At 40.6% G+C, this 26068-nt stretch overlaps 1 protein-coding gene across 1 annotated transcript; it reads right to left on the bottom strand.

The window, feature by feature from the left end:
• Positions 1–1090: 1090 nt before the first annotated feature.
• On the bottom strand, positions 1091–16621 carry c1ql4b (complement component 1, q subcomponent-like 4b). Its single transcript, XM_061070429.1, has 2 exons — positions 16061–16621; positions 1091–1270 (listed from the first exon to the last, which is right to left on the bottom strand). The coding sequence occupies exons 1-2, from the start codon at positions 16598–16600 to the stop codon at positions 1091–1093; spliced, it is 720 nt and encodes a 239-aa protein (XP_060926412.1). The 5' UTR covers positions 16601–16621.
• Between the last annotated feature and the right edge of the window lie 9447 nt (positions 16622–26068).

Consider the following 26068-nt stretch of genomic DNA (forward strand, 5'->3'; position numbering starts at 1 on the left):
TTTAAAAACTTGTGTATGCTCTTATACATCTTTTTGATCCTCCCTCCACTGTGGCTGTCCACATGATCAGATAACACGTCTTATCCAAGATATGCGGAAGGAAAGTGGTAGCAGTCTTCTCATCCAACCGGGCGCATTTCCCACTAGTCAAACTTGATTTTAACCCATCTTTATTTAAGTCATACTCATCGTACTGCCCACTATGGATGCCAGTATGGATTGACTGAACAGGTGAGGCAAGAGAAGAAGCCTCAGCTCGTTAGCGGGACATAATGAAGCGCTGTCATAAGCTTCGGCTCAGGGAAAATCTCAAAGCTAAACCTCAATATCGATATACTGTGTGTGTTAAGGGACTGTTACCGACAACTCGACACCCACTCCCTCAACAGGAGTCAGAGACTGTGCGAGTCAAACTGAGAGCAACGTGACGCTTTTGAGAGCAAACGCACACACACACACACACACACACACATACGCTCGCACACAGGGCATGAACACAGACATACAGCACACTGATATGATCGTGGTGTCGGCTGTGTTATCGGCTGCGATCAATATATTCATGACTTTTTTCGTTCAGTGACAACGGCCATATTGAAAATCCATCTCCCAGTGAAGGTGAGAGGCTGCAGCCGGATACACACACTTCGATTTACAGTCTACATTCAGAGATCATCTCAGTCGATTTCAGACCGCTGGCTGAAACAGCCATCTTGGGTCAGTGTAAAAACTGAGAAGTTCAGTAGGTGTGTGTTTTCATGCCTGTGTGTTGTGTGTGTGTGTGTACGAGCAAAATTGTGCATGTGAAACAGATGTTAAAGTTAAATGTATTTTAGCCATGCTTACACATACTGTACATGGCACAGGTTACACAAGCGTGTGTATCAGAGGTAAATGTTAAGTGGTAGTATATACAATATAATATTCAAACTCTTGTTATTAACTGTGATCATGTTATTTCATGTCTCGCGTAGTGAAGAGCGTTGAAACGACAAATGACGTAATGGTGGCTTGGTGCGTTAGATGCAGGATGGAGAGGAGACTTTTTGCTTGATTACAGAAGAGCGAGTATATAAACATGAGTAGACTGTCAGTCGGGGTAGATGAGGAAGCCGGAGAAGGTGCTGTATTTGTTGGTGTTTCCCCCGTGAACTTTGCCCCCGTCCAGCTGCACACAGACCTCGTCCCCCACGTCCAGGTGCAGGATGACACTGTTGGAGGCGTAGTCGTAGTTCTGATCTGCATCTTGAGCGATCGCACTGGCCCTCACCTGAGACACAGACAAGAGAGATGGTTATGGGCAGAAAAGATGGAAAGAAACATCTAAGTCATGGTAAAATGGTCTTTATTTAGAAAACGCTTTTCCAGTCCACTCAGAGCATTTTACAGTACAGTTTTTTGCGATTCCTCCATTCATCCATTCACACACACACATTCATCCAGTGCATCTATGTGAAGCCCTTTTCTCCGTCGCACATCGCACACACTGCTGGCACGGCTGTCAGAGGCAATTTGCGGTTCGGTATCTTGCCAAGGCCATTTGGGGACGTGGAAGACTGGGATTGAACCTTTGACCTTCTGGTTAGTAGAGCCTGAGACACAGCCGTGGAAAAGGAAATCATGGCTGTCATGTGTTTTTTGCCAGAGGTTTGTGGCTTGTGTTGAAGTTGCGGAGCCACTCTGGCGTTTAGTACTAAACAGGCATCTTAACCCCAAAGCCAAAGGTCTGACGACTTCATACCACATAAGACAAGGACTCGATCCGACCTACAGACCAAGAGAAACTATTCTTGGGCAGAGCAGATTTTGATTGAAAACTATAACTCTTCACTAATAAATGTTGAATTATTAGTCTACGCGTTGCAAGTTTTTGGACTTTCGTAGCAAAGTTAGAGCTTCTGCATATTTTACAAAAATGAGAGGCCGAGAATGGGGTTGAGGTTGGTGGGAGGAGAATGGAGGTGGAGGACAGTGGTGGTGAGTTTTCCTCCAACATGGCTGCAACTCACTCACACTGCAGGTTTGTCTTGGCAAATATGGCACCTTCTTGTTCATTTTATCTCAAGTATCTTTTAACTTATTTCTCCTTCTGATTCAAGGTCATACATGCATTTATCATTTTCGTCTTGATGAATGAAATTCACTTTATGCATCAGTTTGAGCTCTGACGTCAACAAAGCGCTGCTTCACCGACATTAACCGACTTTATTTGCATGATTTTATTGGGTTCATTGGTTTTTAGCCTGTTTAAAACTTGCAAAGCACATTGTAACTCTGTTTTTAAAAGTGTTGTTCAAATAAAGTGTTTTATTATCATTATAATTACGTGCCTGGATGTTCATATGTCAGTGGATGAAGCTCCTGTGGGTAGTGACCGAGGCTGTTTGAGCTCAATCGAGATCAGACAACATCTTCAGCCTCTTTTAAAAACACTTCTTAAAACATTATTATATGGCAAAGCTTTTCTGAATGTCTAATAGGTTTTCGGGTTTTAATACATCACTATAATTTCAATTTATATTACCGTGTGATTTAATTTGATTCCCTTCTGCTTTATGAACTCTTTGTTGAAGAATCATATGTATGTGTGCCTCTTTAAAACTTTCTTCCCACAAGTCTCTTTTCATTGGTTGTCCAGATACCCAAAACTGTAGTCATCACCTGAGTGGAGTCGAAATGTTCTCCTGGGGTTAAAGCTGCAAATACAGCAGACATCCATGTTCCATGTGAAGAAGAATGTAATTCATTGTTGTTTAATCCAAAATATGTTCGAACTGATCAATCAGAATAATCCTAATAAAAAGTTAATATCTGATGTTTATACATATAGGCTGATGCTTTTAATAAGATTCATCTTTTTCATCTAGTCCCAACCTTCAACGCACAACCAGTTGGTCCACTTTATCTGGATGTAACTGGTGCTATTTCACTTCCTGTTTGATTCTGTGATCTTGGTGTAATGTCATCAGTGCAGATGCCTTCCTACGGAAGCGTATTGCATTCACTTGAAAAAATAAAAAAAGCTCTGGGTAAAAAAAAATAAAAAGTTCGAAAAACAGGATTTTTCCTGTTTTTCAAACTTTTTTTTTTTTTTCCTGTTTTTCCGAGATAAAATCCTGTTTTTCGAACTTTTTTATTTTCTGTTTTTACAAGATCAAAATCCTGTTTTTCTGAGTTAAGTTTTCTGCGGAAAAGGCGCTCCCTTAATCCTGCCTGAAGCTCTCACATGCATGGAGTGTGGTTGCTGCTGCATCAGCCTGACCCTGCAACAGACTAATGTAGCCGAGCGGTTTGTTCTATTATACTGTCAGGAGGCCTCAGCCGAAAGAGGACACGAGAGATGGTTATTGAATCGGGACATCACACTCGTTTATTTTCCTTCACACTTTTCTCTATCGATAGAACCCTTTTCCGTTAGAACCCCTTTCAAAACAAGAGTCCCAACTACCAACCTGCTTATAACAGGAACTACACATCAATCTTCTATAATAAAGCCACTAACGGGACAAAAATAAAAACTATCCTCTACCTATATGTAGCATATCCCCCGAAAGATGGTCGAGACTTTCGACTGATGTTTTCAGGTTTATTTGACGCTACGTCTATGGACGCTATACGTCACTTTCAAAATAAAAGCATGGAAAAAAATTTGAGCGAAAAACAGGATTTTTATCTCGGAAAAACAGGAAAAAAAAAAGTTCGAAAAACAGGATTTTATCTCAGAAAAACAGGGGGAAAAAAAGTTCGAAAAACAGGATTTTATCTCGGAAAAACAGGAAGAAAAAAAAAAAAGTTCAAAAAACAGGAAAAATCCTGTTTTTCGAACTTTTATTTTTTTTACCCAGAGCTTTTTTTATTTTTTCAAGTGAATGCAATACGCTTCCGTACCTTCCTGTCCACTGGGCAGATAGATGAGATGTGCAGTGACCTTTGGCCTTAAGCCTCCATCAGGGAGCACAACCTTTCTGAGTCACTATCAATTTTTTCAGAGGATCATTGCCCTCACACATGATCCACCTGTTGCAAAGAAGAAAAAAGAAGTCTAGGGATTACAGGGATGTTATCATGGAGGACATCAGTTCATTTGTCAAGCAGTAAGAAAACGATCAATGTAAGTTAACGTTAGCTGCTGATATTTGTTGTTGCAACTGAACTGCTACTCCTTGTCATCGTCATTAGTAGGTCATCATAGTCTCCGATAAATATTTGATGTACTTAAGTTAATAATGTAATAAGTTTTTATTGTTTTGGGATATTATTTCAGTGATATTGAGTTTTGCAAACTGGTATAAGTGGTCCATGTTTTCTGGTCTGATCTTGTAATCGGGGTTGTGGGTAACACATGTGTTGCAGTTACTCTAACACTGTGTAATTAATTATCACAGACACGGCAGGACAGTTAACACCCAACCCCACATGTTAACCATCACAGTCACCATAAATTGTGCCTCAATGTATATTAACTGTTATAGTTAATAAAGAAACAATGTATACATATATACTAAACTTAATTCAAATATATTGCACAACTGAATATGCAACAGTGATTAGTACATATATAATACTTAATAAAAACAAGTACTTAATAATGTCTTCAGTAACCAAGTTCCCCCTCGTATGAACATTGGATAAAGATATTCATTATAGCAGCTATTTGAAGATATTACAGTGGGTGAGTTGGTGCACTAATGAGCATCACTTCTATATTTGAGTTTGAAAGATAACGAGAGTTTCAGATGAACAGAAACTCTGGGAAACTAAATCAGAATTTAGTTAAACCTAATTCAATATATTCACTTTTAGGAGTGCTTTTGATTAAGAGTGCAGAATGAGGCCTTGGTAGGTGCTTTCTGAGCACCCTTCTATTTCAATTGTCCACCAATTCAACCTAACCCTTTTTTTCAGTGTTTATTTTTCAATGAGTATCCTGGTAACAGTGCAATCAACAGCCCTACAACACAGTGACAACAAGGCCATGACATAATATGGCTTCCAACCCTGCATCTAGCGATTACTGAAATTCACACCCAACAGAGTAGGATGCATAATCTAGAGAAATCTGGAGCCTTGCATAATTTAGAAAAAGCAATAGATGGTCTGATGAGTAATTCTTCAGCCTTTTTTTTGCATGTGGACCGGTTTCTGTCAGGAGGAACACACTCTGATTAAACATGATGTTGGGTCTATAATGGTATCACCAGCCATTTAAAAAAGGTTTACATTATACGATACTGTGCATGTTTATATAACAGAGAATATAACTGCTGATTCAACAATGACCAGATAGTCTAAGAATAATGCCCTTATATATGCAGAAATGAAGAAGAGGTTTCATTACGACGAGACCACCTAGCACATATAGGCTTCTATATATTTAATTTCAAGTAGTGGGAGTTATTTTCTAGATGCACGGACCGGTATCCCAGGGTTAAGGTTCAGAAAACAGCTGATTCAATCGAGAATGGGACATCCTAATTCATTATGTTGTTAGGCAATTCAGTTATTTCATCCAATCCCCTTCTCAGTTCTAACTCCTAAATTGTTTTCGCATCCCAGCATGCAAATCTCCCTCATAATAAATTGCACCATCATTGGGTAAGTAACCGACTATTCAAGCAGACGATTCATTTAACACTGGGAAATAAAGTACACAAACACATACATATTAATGAATGCAAATATGATACCCTCACTCCATCCTTGTCTCATGCTCTGGGTCTAACTAAGGATCTGGTCCATCATCAACACCAGACATCAAGCCTCCCTGACTCACTTCTTTTATCTCTCATCTCTAATACAAATCAAAAATAAGACTAAACCACCAATTTCTCCTCATCCTTCATCCAATAATGAGCTTTTCCTTTCTATAATTTTTTTTTTTTTGTTGCATATTTCAATAATCAATTTGACTCGCTATTTTTCTCTGTACGAGCATTTCCTCCATGTAGAAAAGGTGAACTTCTTTATTCCCCCTTCTTGAGACGGAAATGAATCGATACATTTCCTTAGTTTTAATTCATCTCACATCACTCCATTAATTGTTGTCTCCCCTTCCACGCCTCACGCTCCTTCCATCATCCCTCTCCCATTCGCCACCCCATCTCTATCTCTTCGTTCTGCGCCTATCTATCCATCTTTTTGTGTCCTCACACCCCAATGAGATGCAGGTCACGCACACGTTTTCTCTCCCCCAACCGTGGCAGTGTTGGCGGGAGCAAGCGACTAAGTGTGTCCCTGTCCGGTCTAAATCGGATTGATTAACGGCGTGCTGTTCTGGCAGGTCTCCTGAGAACCCAGCCCCCCCCCCTGCCCCCCTTCTCTTTGCCTCCTTTCCCATCCCCTCCTCACAGCATCCCTCGGCCCTCTCTACCTCCAGATGCGTCAGGGCAGGCTATACATGGCTGCAGGCTACAGTAATTGGTAGTCGGACAGCCATGGCAGCTCCCCGCCTAATAGGTCCAACTCCTCAATAACTCCACACAATCACAATAAATGGGGGCACAGGATAGGCTACAGTGGTCAAATGGGCCCATGAAATACTAGTGGGAGGTCAGGATAAGATCCGACACACACACACACACACACACACACACACACACACACACACACACACACACACACACACACTTACACACACACACACACTCCAGCTCATTCTACGTCTCGATAGCAGCCGCTCTCTTTCCTTTTTATTTTTATGAATCTCAAGTGAACACCTGTGAAAAACCACACAGCATAGCAGACGTTTTATCTTATTCTGTTTTATTTCATACTGTTAGTCTGCTTTGCACTGAAGGGACTGAAAAGCTCCCCTGAGGAGATCTAATAGGTTTAGGAAAAATACAACAGCAAAGAGATTCTGACATCTTGTACATCCAACATCTGTCTACATGGTTGAGCGCCATGATTCCCCTGACAATATTTTCAGAGTTAAAAGCTGACAGGCTGCTCTAACTTGCAATGAATGCACTATAGGATTAGCTACAATAAAAATACTGACTAATACCTCTCTATACTGTGTATATGTGCATGGACAGAGTTATATCTGCCTCAATCGCCCACAATTAAGGGTCATAATAAACGTTGCAGCACTGTTATTTACATCATTTCATTGAAATGGCATTTTAAACATGAACATTAGCTAATTAAATTTGCCAGTTAAAAGGACACAGTTTTATTTATGGCTCTTGTGGTTGACTTCCTATGAGATACATAGGTTTACTTATCGTCAATTGAGACAGCGTAGAGACGCTGACATTTACTGTATTATGTTTAATTCATGTTCGCATATATATAAATATATATATATATAAATAAATAAAACCAAAAACAAGAGGAGACATGCGCAGAATTTACAGACTAAATCTTGAGTTTCACCTATTTCTTCAAAGATATTTTATGAAATTTTCTACATTTACCTGACAGTCAATTACTTCTTTTACACAACTGCATTACTATTAATATTCAAACGATGTATGATATAGTTATGTATCAGTCACCAGAGTTATTTTACACCAACATGAATTTTTTTTCTTTTAATATATAGTAATACATGTATCAATCAAATAATAATACCAGAGAGCTGAATAAAAGTTATTGTTTACTCAAGTATTTTACTTCAGTCACCTTATGCTACATGGCCTTTAAATGATGTTATTGTATGTATTAGTTTTATTTCTACTCTACATTTCAAAGGGAAAGAATGCATTTTAAAAATTGTTCTGCCCTTATTGACAAATTTCCAGGCAAAGACGTTTCCATTGCATTCTTGCCTTTGCATTGAAAAAAATAGGTAACGTAGATGTAATTATTGCTTTCAAGGTGTTTACTTAGTCCATTCAACATAAATACAGAAGAGCCGTTCTCTCTGTTTGTGCTGGTGTGTGCTTACACAGACACTTTACATATATGGCATTAATTTAAGGTTCGGAAAACTTCCTCCACTGCTATGACAAATATAATTTATTGCTCCCAGCATGGAGGAATCCACAGGTCTGGCTGTCAGTAACAATTACACGGAAACCTTGTTTTCTTAAAGTGGGCAGGAGGCACTGGGGCTTTGGGAGTGAAAACAAGAGGGAAAGGCAAATCAGGATTATTGTCAACAGTGGCGGAGATTGATAGCGACAAGGGAGTGAATTTCTGTCTGTTGGCCCAGTGCTGTTCCGACGTGATCTGCTGCTGTAGGGGAGAAGGTAGACCCACGGGACAATAGAGAAGATTACACTGCCTCCACTTCTTATTAGTGGGGTAACATTTAATGGGGGTAGACAGAAAGGAAGGAAGAGCAGAAAGTGGGCAAAGTGGCAGAATAGAAATAATTATACTGCTGTTCAATTTTCAATAAAAATCAACATTTTCAGCTGTGTGCCTCTAATTTAAGTGCTGAAATACTGTATTTGAAATGAAGTTCACAAAAGATCTCCATTATTATTATGTGTATCAACCCAGCTCTCATGATGTTTATGTCCGAGAGAAAACTGATGGAAGCTTGGGTGTGAAGTAAGGAGAGAAAAGGATGTGTAGTGAAAAGAAGGGTGTGAAAGCAGAAATTTGGATGAGGACACGCATTGGGGCGAGCAGCTGCACGCACTTTAATAGTCTAGGCACAGGATTTGAGCGAAGGAGGCCAAAGTTGAGAGGGGCTCTGAGTGATGGGGAGGGCATCGTGTTGGATAACAAACTGATCAAGCATGCCTATTTCAAAGCAGGGGGGAGGAGGATGAGGTTGGGGAGGTGGGCCGTCCGTGCGGCCTGCTGTTTTTTCAGTATTGTTTTGTTTCACAGCGGTGCCTTGATCTTGTGGTAATAAAACTGACAGGATTCATTCACTGTGATGTACAGACCTCTCAGAGCGGAGCGAGGCAATTGAGACAGGGTCTCTTAAACTTACCTGAGGGACCTCTGAAGGGTGAACAGGGAGGGGAGGGAGAGGAAGGGCAACTGAAATGGCCTTTTTTTGTGAAAGCGACGGTGTTTTCTCTACCTCCATCCATGCGTACCATGGAGGTCTCCTGTTTCTTTTTCGCAGGTCGACAAGTAACCCGCCTTGTGCACCCCTGACTCGAGCAGTAATTGGCATACTAAATGCTAATGTTTTGCCATGACACTCAAGACCCAGGAGTAAAGATGTTGATTAGAAGTGTCTAATTGGCTCCACACTGGAACCTTTGAGGGGAGAGGAGGTGCCTTAATTGGATATAAATGGCTTCTATAGACGGCAGCTACCTGCAGAGCATCGGCTACAGCTTAGCTTTAGTTCTGAGGGTAAATTATAATATTCCTCTATGCCATACTGTTGTGCGTCTCATAATAAATCTGTGATTTTTTTACAAGGGCGCGTGCACATGCACCTGTTGTGTATGCACAGTATGCAATGACACAAGCAGCAACACTCAAGAGAAACTAACGATCCCGCGCTCATCATTAATCATGTAGACTGTAAATGTAAAAATGTGTCACAGGTTACAGGATAAGGATCTAATTCTGATACATCTACTAGTAAAGTTTTCAATAATCCAGGGTACATTTTAGCATCACTTATGTTAGTTCAGCCACCATCGAACACTGTGAAACACTGCTGCTTAGAACAGAGGCAAAGTCCTGCTTCCTTGATGAGGAGAAATAATGATATAATGGGAAGGCAAAAGCAAGGCAGGATAAAGGCATAACAAAACACCGTAACAACCACACAAAACCCTTTAGTCTGTAGAATATAATGGCTGAGGCCATTATAACGGAAACATATAGTCAAATAATGGCTGTGTGTATTTTCGGGGAGAAAAAAGCAGGAAGAAAAAAACAAGGATAAGCTGCAGGGTATAGAAGGGCATTCTTTCTATTTGCTCTACATGAAATGCTGCCTGAAAGGACGAGCTTTTATCCTTTATCACAAAATGTTCCCCATTATAATGTTAGGTCCTTGTGTCTGACACTAAAGCAATGCAACACACACAAATGTTCAATCTTGAACAAGAACTATTCAACCAATACGCATGACTCTTGGAGGGAGACATGGTACGAAAGTGCCAGAATAAAATACATTTGAAACTGTTTCATGAAGTGCCACGAGGCCAACATTGACACTTTGCCTGACACACTAATTAGCTGCCTACACCTTTCACAGTATCACACCTTCCAACAGGAGCTGAGCCACCTCTTTCAGTCCAAGCTTGTCATCTTGTCGTATGTGGAATATTTAATAATCTAATTAGCTCATATATTTTAAAGTTATTTTTTGATGTTAACTTGGTTGTGATAAATAATCTGAAAATGATTCTTCATTGATGTTTACTCTTTATGAGCCGGACTTTATTTGATACCTCTTTCTCATCTTCAATCATACATTAACCGATACATTATCATCAATAAAATACATATATACCTTTATCAAATCCTTCACTTCTGTTTTTCTAACCTGTGCACCTTTAAGTCTGCACCTTCATTGTCCACTTTTAATTCCTCTTTCCTCCTAACCTTTACACCTTACATTGTTAAGACTGAGCCACATGTCAGAGACTTTTGTTCAGTTTTAACAAGGCACCACTTTGTCCTCCAGTCTTATTCTCCAGTAGGTCAAATCCAACCTGATGCCAGGGCCACTTAATGAGGTTACCAATAGATGAGATTTGAAATGGAACTACGGCACTGATCATCAAAACCAGTTTGTGTGTGTGTGTGTGTGTGTGTGTGTGTGTGTGTGTGTGTGTGTGTGTGTGTGTGTGTGCGAGCACAACTGATCCAACTGACCAACCCAGATTCACCCATATTGGACCAGCTTTAAATATTCATACACCCACTCCATGCTCATCACTGTAAAGGGCAAAGTACATATTGGTAGTGAATTATATATCCATTGAAAAGGTCATCTACCTCGACACCAATCTTTTGATGAGTTATGGGACACTTTGAATGAAGAGGTTTGCTTGATTTTGCTCTGCAAACTTGATGTAAGCTTGCACATCCGTGTTTTGTTATCGCGAAGTTGAGACAACCGGCACCTGAGAAGTCTGATTGGTTTCAGATGTGACATACGTCCTCATCCTGTCGGCTCAGCTCCGCCCTTCAATGAGGACAGAGGATGTTACTTTTTTACTCATCCTCCTCTATCTCCTCTGTGAATATCCATCCATCTCTCCCTCCCTCTGTCTCTCTCTGTCAGCCCACTTGTCTGTGTCCTGCCTGTCCCTGCAGTGATCTCTCCCCAGGATGTGTCTTATTCTCAGCTCGCTTTGACAAGACATTGATCAACACCACACATATCAGTCTGACAATACTTGTACACACACGCACGCACACATACAAGAACGCACGCACGCGCACACACAACACACACACACACACAAATCCTGCAAAACACACCATAGTCAAAGACCAGATTGACATTTTTAGAGGAAAAAACACTCATTCACTTTCTATGTAACTAGACCTTAGGCAGAACACAAGTGTCATGGAAATGGTAATTGAGCATTTCATTAATTGGTAAATAATTGTCGATGAAAGATATGCATTAATACATTATTTACAATATTCTATAAATACATATTTCCATGACACTTGTGGTCGCCAATGGACAGCAGCATAAGGTTGACTTAATAGTTTAGCTCAAACCTAAAAATGGTACATTATTATACGTCTTGGTGCTAGATTTTGTGTCCTTGGGACAGAGTCAAGGTAGCTGTTTCCATTGCTACTGGTCTTTATGCTAAGCTAGGCTAACAGCTGCTGGGTCCAGTTAAATGTTTTCTATATAGACTGCGTGTGAAGATGGGGGACATCTCAGCCCCCCAACAGTGAGGCCAAAGTGTCTCGATTCGCTGGCTGCACTCTAATTCATAGACCCCGCCTCCTCCATGATAAGAGAATAGATGTGGACCGTAAATGTCAAATAATTTTACCTTGAAGATGGTTTCTGTCATTGTACATTTTTTTTAAGCATTTTTACGTTTTTTTCCCAGTATGTTTGGTTTTAAGTAGCTATGCTGTAAAAACGTTCTTATTGACAGCTGAGACTGACTCGTTATTGGTCGAGTGCATGTGTCGGCATATTTATTGTAAGACTGTTGCTTAAATTAATGTTCTTACGCGTTATCCAATTCTCACAGTGGAATAATGTCACAACAAAGAATGACTATTAAGTAAGATTGTTATGGCAATGGCAATAATAAAGGTGTTATTTGCTGTTGAATGTCTTTACTGTCTGAAGATTGACAAACTTTTTCAATATTATCCTTAAGGTTTTTCTAATTGACCTGGCTAGTTCATTCTGCTCCCAGAGCACTATTCACAGAAAGAAAAAAACACAGTGCATTGAAACTGAGGGGTAAAGATCAGCACTGAATTGGGTTAAATAATTTAGTTGATGGAAAAGATAATTAATGGGGAGTCAATAGACAGTGTGGACGGTAAAAGTATAAAGTCTGTCCGTGCGTGCGTGTGTGTGGGTGCGTGAGTGTGCGTTAAGAAGGGGCACAGGTGGGGGGGAGAAGATCTCATCTAAAAGCTATGAAAAATTTAACAGCAGGAGTAGACAGGAATGACAATGTCTGTGAAGGCACGCAACAAACCAAGTCCCCCAATTATATCTGACATTTAACTGTCTGTCCTCTTTACTCTGCACTTTATGCACATCCTGCCAAGTCAATTAATTGAGGAATAACTATGTTTATGGACTTTATCAGTCAAATAAAAGATCTACTGTGTTATGTTTGTATTTGGAGCATAGCAGGCATCAAAAAGCAGATTATAGCAGATTCTGGTGAAAGAAACAGATGAAAATCTTATCTTATCACATTTGATAAGATAAGTTGTTACATGCCTGTAACAATATAGTGATTCGATAAGATAAGTAAAGACATTTAGAGTATTTTCCTTGTTTCCTCATGAACTGCATTAAGAATCTGTGTACTTTGATGCAGATTTTATCAGTATTTGATTGATCGCACAGCCTTGGTAGAGATGTGCTTTCAAGATTTATTATTTTAATAAAATATTAATTTTCTCAGTCATTTTTCAAGCCAAAATGCCAAATTTACAGTTTCCAGCCTCTCATATGCAAGGTTTTTCTGCTCGTTTCGGGCTATTGGCCACTAAAACAAGCAATTACAAGTTGTCACGATGGATGTCACCTGATGAGAATATTTTCCTTATTTTTCTTATAGTTAACAAAATAAAAGGTTAATCAATGCATCTACCAGAAAAACTGATTAATCAAACAGTCATTGGTTAAAGCCCTATTTCGTCATCTGAATCTGGGTGATATCTGAACATAATACACATTGTCATAGACAATATTGATACAACTCATACAAGTGTGGTAATGAAATATGCCAGAAGTTTCTTATACATGTAGTAGTTCATAAGAAATAGTAGCTTATGAAATCTGACTATGCTAAGACAGGAAGTAAATTGATCTGCACCAAATATTTCTTGGCCCAAAATCTTACGGAGTCAACAGTTTTTGAGATTTCCAACTTTATCAAACAAATGCTGGTGTTCCCTGGCGACATTCCTAATGATGCACTATAGTGCTATTTTATTGGTGGTGACTTCTTTGCAATGTTGCATGCAGTTAGACTGCATATAATGATGGACAACATGCCTGTCTCCCAAAAGATAGGGCTAAAAAGGATGCCCTCTAATGGCTGGCTACAATATAGATCATGAGCCTCCTCCATGTTAGCAAATGGGACCAACTAAAAGGTCAAAGAACACTTTAAATATATTTATTTCCAAGATGGTTTCATCATTTTAGCTAGTGTAGGTGGTGCCAGTAAGTTTGGTTTAAATTATTGATTTAATGCTATAAAAACGGGATGAAAAATCTAATTGACAGCGGCGACTGACTTTCAATTAGTTGAGTGTGTGCCTCAGCAGGACCACGAAGGCGCAAAATGCTAGCTTCATTGGATACAAGTGAGGTGAGTGGATGTATGAATGCGTCGTCCATCTTTATGTGGGTGAGAAAGGATGAGAAAGGCAACAAGGCCTCAAGTGACTCCTACTCACTGGTCAAGATATAGCATAACCTTCATCCAAAAAACACAGCAAGGGCGCGCTATGGTTACCTGATGGTTAAGACTCATGTAACGTTATCTCAACATTAAAGGTTCTGTTTAATATCTGCACTGTCACATAAAGACCAAATCCTAAAAAAGAATTAGAATACATGTTACGCACACTTAGTAACAAACTAAAACTGGGATTTTTACCACAGAATTTGTGATTATCAGCTACTTCTCTTCCATATCCTTACTGTATTCAAAGTCTTTTTAGGATGGAGCTTCAGCAAAGCGTATTAGTGCAGCAGCCCAGCAGGGTGATGGTCTGCTCAGCAGCATGTTGCTGTCAGTTCATGTACCGTGTAAATTATGTACAGACAAACCACCGATGTTCCATCAAGCACTCGGTTCAGTTTGACTTGGCTTGTAACAATGCAAAGCATGTAATTCCCCCTTCTTCCCAAGTAATCCCCAGGATATCACTCTTCTATCCTGCAGCACACATGTCAGAATCACAGTTCCTCAACAGAGTGAGGGCTTAGTACCTCAAGCTTGTCATTCTTCTCCAGATGGTAGTGTTCAAGGCTATTTCCAAGGCATTTATACTTGTTTATTTATTAGTGTTAAAGTCAGAGTTCCTTAGAGGACAGTAGCCAGCTGTTGCATTTTAGCTTTGTTCCATGGAGACTTGGAGAATTGTTATCCTCTTGATCGCTTGGCTGTCAATCTCTCCCTCTCACTCCCGCTCCCTGTGTTTACAAGTTGTACAATTAATTACAGTGCTGGTTTTAAATGTAAAACACGTCTTAGTCCTTAGATGTTTCTAATTTCATCCTGTCTTTGTTTATTCTTGGTTTTCTTCATACTTTCTGAATAAACTGCATTATTGAACAGAGTAGTGATAGTTCTCCAAACGAAAGTTAAGATACAGTAACTTCAGCCTAATTCCATTTAAACAACCTTTTATTTCCAGGGCCATTCCAAGTCTTCAACCTCACAATCATGTACCTTGTGCATAGTCGACTTGTAGGAGAAAAAGCGAGAATGCAGGAGAACTTAACATACAAAGTCTCCAAAGTATGTTTATCGTGTTTGTTGGCTTTTCTAAGGCTAATCTATATTGTCTGTCTAAAGTTAGTCTGGAAACTGAATCTATTAGCATGCTCAGGTGAGTCCAGCCGCCCTTCCTTCATGGCAGATTGCCATCCACCGTGAGACTTGCTGAGCCAATCACAACCATTTATCTAAAATGGGACGGGTCGGATATGATGACTGACAGAGAAGCACTGCAGAAGGATTTCCATTAACAACCAAGATGGCTGTTGCTGTTATCAAAACAGTACTTAATGAACTGGATAATATATTTTTGCTGAAAGAAGAACAAACAACTGTGGGTTAAGTGCTTCCAGACATTTTTCTGTTTTGTTCTGTTTTTGTTTTGTTTGTGTGGTCGAATACAACAACTATGTGGACTTAAATAATAATCGCATCCAACCAAGCCAAGCATATTATTATGGATGTATTCCCATGCTACAGATGTGACTTTATAGATTAAATAGGAATAGAATAGTAAAACCATTAAAATAAAATATGTCCATGCTAGTAAGGGGTCTGCTGAACCTGGACATACAGTAACCGCTAAAAATGGATGAGTTAAGAATTAAATCAAACACGCCTGTAACAATACAGTGTTTTGATTGGTCATATCATGCTTGGACTTCTATTGGTTTGGGGGATTTTGACAAGGTTTTTTTTACAGAAATGACATAATCAACATTAGTAAATTATTGATATTTCTTAAATCTAACATATTATCACAGTCTTTACTAATATAAAATATCTTAATAATTTAGTTAAATTTAGATGACTACCTTTTATCCAGTGTGTGTTATGTTGCACCGGGATAAATAATTGAATTGCTGCTGTCACTGTATCCACAGTAGGTGACAGAGATACTGAAGTCTGTAGGTAAACCGGACTCGAGAGTATCACGTCATTGTTGGTTAATAGTTGCAGAAGTTAGGAGAGACACTTAAGACCCACATCACACCCACACTCACCTGTCCGTTCTTCTTCAGGTCAGCCCACATGCTCGTACCATCACCACCTCTCATCAGGACATGGTACGTGAAGTAGTAGATACCTGGCAGAGGGCAAGTGAACTTGCCAGTGCTTGGCTCATAGTAGTTCCCTACATTGGTCACTACGTCATCAAACTTTAGTATCTCACTCCCTTCGTGTTGTTTCCGGAGGCCTGCGTAGAAGGCTATTTTGGGGCTGTAGAATGAGGGGCCATAGCCACCGGGCCCGGGCCCTGGTGGACCAGGTGGGCCAGGCTTGCCAGGCTCTCCAGGGGGCCCCTTAGGACCTGCAGGGCCAGGTAGTCCAGGGGTCCCTCTGAACCCTTGTTTTCCCCTGCGGTTTGAGAAGTCTGGGGGCTGAGGGGAGACGGCTGTCAGCTCTCCCTGTGGGGGGGTGAAAGTGTCACACACCATCCTGCAGCTCCCGAGCATCTCGTATTGCGTGACCCCTCCTCCGGACCCTCCCCCTTTGGTGGTGTGGACCAAAAGGGGAATGGCCACCAGCAGAACCAGGACCATGGCCACGCCGACTCCAGCCCCGATGACACGTTTCTTGCGGCTGAGCCGGGAGGCGGCCAGCGTAAGAAAATCCTCCTCCCCCTTCGCTGGAATGGTTGTGCCGGCCAGGCTGAATGCTGGGTAGAAAGCAACTTGTGTGAAAGTTGAGGGCAGAGAAAAGACAAAGGGGACTACTCTAGGATCAGGGCAGGCAAGTCTCAGACAGGAGCAGGGAAAAAATCAACAGTCTGAGGAAAAAATTACAAATTCAATTTTCCATTTCTTGATGTTCAGGGCATCTATTTGTATTTTTTTTTATCTTTCAGCTTCCTCTGGCTCAACGTGTCTGAGGGGCGTTCAACCTATCTAAAGATAATACATCACTCTGCAAGAGGATATATTTAAAGTTATTGGTCGAACATATGCATCTCGATTGAAATGTTAAGGTTTTGGCAGATTTTTTTCTTTCCAGCTCGTGGATTGTGGAAGCTCCAGTGAAAAGCTCACAGTTGCTCAGGCAGGGAGCTGTCAGGTGGGGTCTACAGAATTCCCACTGGAGTTCATCTCACCCACCACATACGAGAAAGGGTGCTTTACTTGTCTGTCCAGGAACGAGACGAGGAGAACGGGGAAACTGCTAAATCCCTGCTTTGTCTTTCTTCCTCCCTGTTTCTGCTGATGGGCTCACAGCTCTCTGTACATCCGGCGTTTAGGAAGAGCCAGGATTTTTATTTGAGCTCAGCCGTCTACTCCTCCATTCGAAGTAAAGATTTGTTACAGGTCATAAAAAGGGGCAAATTCTGAAGAAAGGGTCAGGCCAAATTGCACTGAATTTAGGAAACTCTTGTTTTAAAGGCAGCTTGGATGAGGCAGAACACATTTTATTGGAGCATCGCTGTAAATCATCCAGTTTCTTTCAATCTGCATGGAAAAAGACAAAGCACACATACATTTCAATAATCAGTCGTGGACAAACAAACCCAAATCGCTTTGCTCTAACCTATATTAAATTTAAATTTAAAATGTATAAAAAGTTAAATATATATAGACATTTAATTTGTATTGAATGCATATTGAGATTTGTTTTTGCAATTTAAAATACTGGGGGGAATTGTGTCAGACAACAGAGAGATCTTTCAAATTTACTTTTTTATTATACTTATTATTATTCATGGAGGTAACAAAATGGGTAACCTACAAATACAATAATCAATATAACTGCTGGGTCTCGATATTATTATAGGCCAAAATTCAATATGGTTTGTTTTAAATCAAAAATAATACATTTGAATTATACAGAAGGACATGAAGTGATTCTCTTATAAATACATTTAATTTTAAACATTTTAAGCTCTGATTTAATCAGAGCAAGGAATAACGATATCATAAGCAAACTTTTAAAGAAAATCGTGCAAAAACACATCAATTTACCAATATTTCTCTTACTTTCTTTTCCTCCTTTCTACCCCAGTGTTCGGGCTCTTTTCATGCCGCGGGTTCAGAGACGCTGCAGGAAAACTGCTCCAACACCGGGATGAAATTCTCCACAGTCGGAACCGGACGCTGCGGAACAAGTCACACAGATATTTCAACTTGTCGTCCCGGACTCCTGCGTGCTGGTCGGACAGGACTCTCCAAAAATCCCCCGGAGCGGTCCGAGCACACACGAAGGGTTCTTCTTCTTCTTCTTTCTTTCTTTTTTTTTTTTAGAAAAACAGTGATCGGCTATTATTCAAAGTGTCGTGATGCTCCTTCAGGTGAAATCACATATTCCGATGATCGACTTTCACAGACTTCCGACGCGTAAACATCCCGCAGAGCAGCGACTTTAGTCGGAGAGCAAAAGTTCACTCACTTGTTGTAATTTCCATCTCCTCTCTCTCCTCAGTATCTGCCTACTGCTGCTGCTCCCCCCGCCCTCCACACACACACACACACACACACACACACACACACACACACACACACACACACACACACACACACACACACACACACACACACATACACACACACACACACTCACTCACACTTGTCGCTGTATAGCTGTTAGGACACAATGGATTCCCTAACCCTAACCATCACCTTCATCCGACTCTTAACCCTCAAGCAACCTTTTGAATTTGTGAGGACCAGCAAAAAATAACCTCACAAGGTCAAAATGTCCTCACAATAATGGTATTGAACCCAGATTGTCCCTCATAACATTCACACACAAACGTGTAACCATCATAACTAAATGCCTGACCCCAAACCTCAACGTACACCTACTTCTATCGAAACAATGAGTTGGCACTACACGTAAAATTAAAAGATCTATACAGAAATAAAAGAAAGATATTTGCAATTGTATAACAACTAAAAATGTAAGGAGCCAAACAAAAACAAGAAGTATAGCACCAACATCAGCTATAGGCTAAGGGTTAATGTGAGAATGGAGGGGTTTGATGACTTTCATTGGCCAGGGCAATGCCTTAGCCCCATTTCGATGCGCAGTCCATGGATGAGGCGGGGGGGGCATTGAGATAATTTGATGCTTTCTAACCTTAGAAATAATCCTTAGCTAGTGTTGGGCACCAAAATCTGAAGTTCTGTATTCAGCACTGAAACTGATATTTAGTGTTTAATTATTGTAGATGGGTGAAGTATTATTTATTATGTGATTTTATTTAGATTTTTTTACTTATTTATATTTAAATTAAGTTAAATTTGCCTGAGCAATAAATATATGAGTTCTTAATGTCAGCCGTCATTAAGAAAAGACTATTGGTTCTGGTATCGTTTAGGCACAAGGACCATTTCAAAAGTATCAAACCGGCGGTATCAGAAAGAAAAAATAAGAAGCATACTTAGAAAATTTAAAATTAGGCCTGCCCAAAATGTAGAGGCTATGCTGAAAATGGTCCTCACAAAGATATAAGTACAATATCACACCAGTTTTATGCCTAACACTTGCTGGTTCTGACAAAGTCAGTGCTTACACTCTAAAAGGTCCTATGGAGGTATCAATAACGAGTATAGGCTGAAAACACACACACACACTAACACATACTTTCAGATCCACCACCAACCCATCCAGCATGTGACCTTTTCACAAATCAAATGACTACATCTGTTTAACAATTTAATCAGAGTGTGTAGTTTTTTCAAATAATAAAGATTTATTTGCACCACATTTAGACTCTACAACAAAAAGAATCACTGTGATAATGGGACTGTCATGCTCTGTGCTGGATTTACAGCCTCCTCATTTGACCTTAAACGCATCAATTAATGCCGTAGTCTTAAATAATTCCAAGATAATTTCTTTTACTTGTTTGTTCTGTGTTTTCTGGCGAGATTTCCTTTCTTTAATTTACTTTTAAAATGATCATCGACACCCTTCTTCATGGGGACAACACTCCACCCATCATGTGCAGAGCTGTGTGCTGCTGTGTTGGGAGCACAACAGGTGTGGACGTGTGAGCACAGAACACAGGCTGCAGATGTGAGACTGACACACATCAACAGATAGCGAAGAGAAAAGGAGAAGGTGAAAGGAGGAGGGTGGCGTTCCTGGGGTTTGTTGTCAATGTCTGTGTTTCTGTAGCTTTCAGACCTCGTTAGAGATGAAAGACGTATCGCTGCTGACAACCCCCACCTCCTGCTCCTGTTCCCTTTCTTTTCCTTCCCTTTCTCTCTCCCTTACTTCCCATTTATCACATTGTTTTTACATATAGGCCAGGGAGGGCATTCTTTTCATGTGGTTTATCTTTTCTGTTTCAAAAATACAGTTTCCTGAAATGCCCGGTGGCTATTTCTGCTAATGTTGCTCACATTGTGCGTTGGCTGGGGGGCATTTGCACGAGAAGCATTTAGGCAGCAGCCGGTCCTCTGAGGCACAAGTGCACTCGTATATACTGTCAGTTCTGCTCCTTATTCATTCTTCTCCCAACTTTACTGAGCAGGAGAGTGTAGCAGATATTGAATATGGATCAATAGATCACTCCCCAGGATGCATACTGTCAGCCGACTGAGCCCTCAGGCAGATGCCAAGCCTCTGGTCACATTTGCATTTGGAGATAGAAAATAACTAGTGCTTGTCAGAAATTGGGGAAACTGTGTGTTCTCTACACTTTTTTTGCAAAATTGGCAAATAGAAGCTAAAGAATGTTCTGTTTTAGTGAGTACGTGTCTTTACAGTATCCGCTCTGCTTGATTCCTCTTCTGTGTTCACGCCTGCTTGGATGTGCTTTTTTTTATGTGCCTTAATGGCATGTGTGTGAGTGCCTACATGCATACATATGTGAGCACATACACATGTAATTTACATGTGGGCTCTGACACACTGGGGACACACTCAGGGGCTCCCTGCATTTAAATTATTATTGCAAAGAAGCGGGGACAATTTAGAGAAGGAGGTTTTTAGAGCCCTATGAAATATTAACTAAGCCGATGAATATATAAGCTGTGAAGCGATAATATCTGTCTCTGACGCTGTTGCCTTGTGATATATGATACCATGTTCATGTTCTGTGCAATACCATCGTCTGCTGGGTTAAATTAAAGCTCAGGTTTACAAAAAGAAACTGCTCGAGCATTTATTTTGAATGTACATCGTAAAATTTCATCCAACAAATTATAATTTCATGAATGTTTTTTTTAAATCCTTCTACATCTCCTTTCTTGTGTTTTTGAGTCTGATGTTTGTCTTCTCTTTTGTGACCTTCAGGTGCCTGAGCTGTGGAGTTATATAAAAGCTTTACAGGAAGGATTGAATCCGAGAGAGCGGCTGGTGGCTCTTTGTTAACACAAGGCACAGACCAACCCAGCCACGAGCAAATCTGGAGAAATGGTAGAACACAGGAGATTTTTCAACATGCGTTAAATGTGCCTTAATTATAACTTCAATGAACAGAGATTGAATGAGAGTAAAGTAGAATGACATTACATTTATTTTGAAAGGGGAAAATAGACCTTGGTGTTTAGATCCCATATAATGCCATGGAAGCAGTCCCATGGATTAGGTGCTGTGGATATAAAGGAGACCACCACCTTCGCCAGTGTCTATAGACCCTGGTGGTGATGATGAATTGAGCACAGAGTTGGGATGTCTGATGAAGGGTTCAGGTTGGACAGTTTGAAGTGGGATGTCCCGCAACCCAGAGCCGAGGTGGTGCAGGGGTGGAGGTGGGGTCACTCGTTGATTTCGGTAAACGACTGCAGGGACAGAGAACATTTCAAACGTTCACAGCTTACACGTGAGATAATGATTTGGTAGAATGTAGAGAGAGCAGGAACATTGAATGTGACTTAGGTGGCATGTGCGATAAGAGAGCCCCCCCATTGAACCTTCGCTTGGACTTGGCTCGTCCTGAGGTTCAGACAGTTCTGTTCATACCTAAAACGACAAACGATATCCTTTACCCTGAGACCTTGCTGTTGGCAGATAAAATAAGATCATATAAATAGGTTTGAGATCAGGTCTCTAAGGTTATTGCTCGCAAAAGTCAAAGCATACAACACAATATAAGGTTATTTTCTGACTTCTTAGTGGCATGATAGGGACATTTAGCTTTCCCACAATATGATCATTACATCGCTGTTGTGTCCAATAGGATCCAGTGATACCTCAAATGCATTTTTGAACTATGCATGACTTCATTTTCTTGTGGCTTCTTCATTGCAAACACTCAACATGTAACATATGATGGGGAATTCATTTTCTCATCAATATGAATTTCAGATTGTCTCTCTAGACAAGGCAAGGGAAATGTATTTGTGTAGCACATTATCGTGCAGAGAGGTGATTTAATGTGCTTTAAATAAATACAGGAAGGATAAAAGCACAGATCTGGAGCACAGACTTAATCATCAAAACAGTTTTGTGTCTTTTGGAAATGTCTTAGAAAAAAAAAATGTGGAACTTTTTTGTTGAGTTTAACCTTTGACCAGTCAGCTCCAAAAGTTAATCATCTGGCGATACTCTATCAAATAATATTCCCACCAGCTTTGTTAAAAATCCTTCGTTACATTGTTGAGTTATTTAACACAGACACTAAAGTTCTAACTACGCTGGCAGTCAGGGTAAAATATTTAACCTGTAGCATGGAAGGTCAACCGCGGCGTGATCTCTCCTCCAAAGCAACAAAGTAATAGATACACAAAACAAAGAAGTTACAGAAGTAGAAATATTAATTTCATGAACAATACTAAATCAATACACTTTTTTAACTTCCCAGAATGTGGAGAGATTTGATCAAACACCCAACTATTTATCATCCTCCAAAATGGGAATATATTTAACATATATCAATGAAAAATACCACTTTATGCAAAATGATATTACTCAAGTTTTTTAAAGATTTTAGCTGCATTTCAGTCTTCCTCAGTCTTAAGATACTCTCTATTAGTTGTCATTACAAAACATGCATGAAACTTTGTTGGCATGGAAACAGAAAAAAGGTAAGTGACCCTCTGAATTCTGATTATTTATCACAGTCATTAATTCATTGCTCACATAATAGGATGCATATTTATGTTGTCCTTTTCCTTTTTAATGGGGTAGTTTTGTTCTTAAGGTTAAAAAATGAAACTCAATTCAATATTAATCATGGGAAAACTTGAATGCGCATCATTGTCTTCAGGTAAAACTGTCCAGTTACTTGTCCAGTTATTTAACAGCACTTCTGGGGCTGGTGGGAGTTCCGTGTCTTGCTGGCGAACCCCTGCACAGCAGTTTGACCTCAGGTCCATATTCTACTGTCTCACTTTGGATGCTCACTCATACAAACCAGTTCTGTGTAGGAATGACTCCTTCCTGCTGATACACTGTGGTAAGATAGATAAGGCCGGACAAAGGTGATTTACCAGCGGAACAGTCATTCACTCTATTTCAATCTATCAATAGAACCCATAGGGGCATGAGCAGAAAGCCAGCAGATGATCAGAGAGGTTACCATGGTATTAAGCAGCACGTTCAAGGTGGAGGTGCTATCAACACAGCGAGACACAAACCTAAGCCATGTAAGTGTCTGTGGAAAGGGCTTAACCCGACCTGCAATCTCACAGGTCACAGAGCAAGTGAGGAGGAGAGCAGACGAGCCTGAGGAGGATGGAGGAACGAGAGGCAGCTTGCAGGTAATGGAAATGTAGGGGTCATAGCATCCCATTGCCAGTGTATGGACTTTACTCCAACATGCTCAGGGTGAGCATTCATTGTGTTTTTTCTACACAGTGGAAAGAGTAATTTCAACATTTCTGCATGACTTGGCAACCTTCCTGACCAGGAATATTATTTCAAATGTGACCGATGTTAACATTTACCTGGAAAGAACCTACTGTGGTCTTTATATATCTTATGTATGTCAGGAAAGAGGCTTTATTACTGAAAAAACATAGAATGAAGATCCTGCTGCAGGCGAACAAATCACAAACATACAGCATTAAGAGTTTTTATGTTCGGACATTGTTATCTCCCCTTATTTATCTTGTTCCCTTACTAGCAGTACTTACCATACTTACTTCCACTGTCATTGCAGAAAAACACACACCATTAATCTATGAAGCCTGTCATCCTGGTCATGCAAGTGCAGTTGCAAATGTACACACGTAATACTCCTGGAGTCTAGTTTAACTGAAATCTACAGCATTACCAACTGTTTATACTTTTAAATTCATCTATTTACTTTAACCGTAGATAAAGTGGCTGCGTGGCTGCCTGCAGTAAACCCTCTCTCCTCCATGTTAGCAGATGGAACCCAACTAAAAAGTCTCAAAGATGATTTCTGTAATTTTAGACAGTTCTTATCACACTGATGCTTGTTCAAGTTTTCCTTTTTCCAATGAGTTTGGGTCTAAATCTTAATTAGTTATTTGATGCTATTAAAAACAGGGTCAAATGTCTTGATTGACAACTGAGACTGACTCATGAATGGTCGAGAGCGTGTATCGGTGGAACCTCAGTACAGTGGCTCCACACCAGGATCACAACTGTACAGACTGTTACTCCAAATGGTGTCAAAAGTGCAAGAGTGCGGCATCCATACCCTGGATAGTTCACCTTACCTTTTGTACAACGGGAGGAAGGTATCTTTATTGGTGGAAGTGAAACCTAAAGCCTATCTTCATTTTTTATCAGTGTGTGTCTTTGTTTCAAATGTTCTCTTATTGGCCATGTCTGCAACATTTTAACATAACTGCACTTCCTCGGCCACATAAAGTTCCACTTTCGTGTCTGGGCTTCAATTTAAGGTTAAGAGCAGTACTATGATTATGATGATTAGGCTTTTGGTCGGGGTCAAGTGTTGAGGAAAGTCTCTTCCTGGGGCCTGAGTGCAGCTGTGGACATGTCGCCTGTTAGAACCACAGAGGTAAACATGTGTGTCTGTGCCTATACCACTGTCCTCTTGTGCACCTCTGTGTGTGTGCACATCTGATTATGGTCAGTGATTGCGAGTGACAGTGTGCAGATTGAGTTGCACAGCCGCTCTAATTCGCTCTATTAATGAGTTGCGCTCCACAGTGCTGCACAGGACCCCATCTATTAATCACAATTTGTCATCTGTCTTGTGGCCCCCCGCCCCTCCCCGCTCACACCCCCGTCCTCCGCTCCAAACCACGCCATCCCTCCTCTACCTGTCCCTCACCTCCCGGCTCCTGATTCCATGTCGTCCCTTCATCTCCTCCCGACTCACTTCTCCACACATTGCTCCACAGAACCAACACTCGCCTCTTTTCTGCGCGTCGTTCAGTTCTCTGCACCTGTTCCCTCTTCTTCCGTTCTCACGTGCGTCTCCATCTTCAGCTCTTGCACTCCTTTTCCCCCCCTCCCTCTTGCACTCATGTCTTGCTCTCCTTCCACTGCATGGTCAAGCATACTGAGTGGGCTTTTTTTTCTCCCTGAAATCCACATTTTAATTCCGCCAGCACTCCAAGGTTAAGTAAGCCCTCTCACACCGGTAAATAATGATTTATCACTCCAATTCATATCCGTATGGGTACTCTCTGATTAGATATTTTGTCACAGACATATGGCTGTTTGTTAAAATTGAGAAAAGACTCAAAAGGCCTGCTCCTCACAACTCTTGTCTTCCTCTTCTCCTGACACATCAGTGATGTTTGTTCTTGTATTTGTCAGATGTTTGTTGTTTGGACGATGTTAGATAGCTTATACAGTGTGTGGAAACCAGGATGTATGGAAGCTGAGTTCAATTCTTCCTGGACAGAGAGAGGAGCAGAATGAGAGTACAATGTTCAGTTCATTACTCGTGGATCAAAAGTAGCTGCTGAATCCCCACTTGGCTTCTGTGTCAAAAATCCTCAACCCCAGACTGAACATTAATTAAAGCTCTTGTCCGTCCCAACATCCTGCTGCTCCCGCCAGGAAATCTGTGTTCCGAGTCTTTCCAGCATAGGCGAGACTGCACAAGACACACACACACACACACACACACACACACACACACACACACACACACACACACACACACACACACACACACACACACA

The sequence above is a fragment of the Limanda limanda genome, chromosome 4, assembly GCF_963576545.1.
Source record: "Limanda limanda chromosome 4, fLimLim1.1, whole genome shotgun sequence".
In the NCBI taxonomy this organism is placed as follows: domain Eukaryota; kingdom Metazoa; phylum Chordata; class Actinopteri; order Pleuronectiformes; family Pleuronectidae; genus Limanda; species Limanda limanda.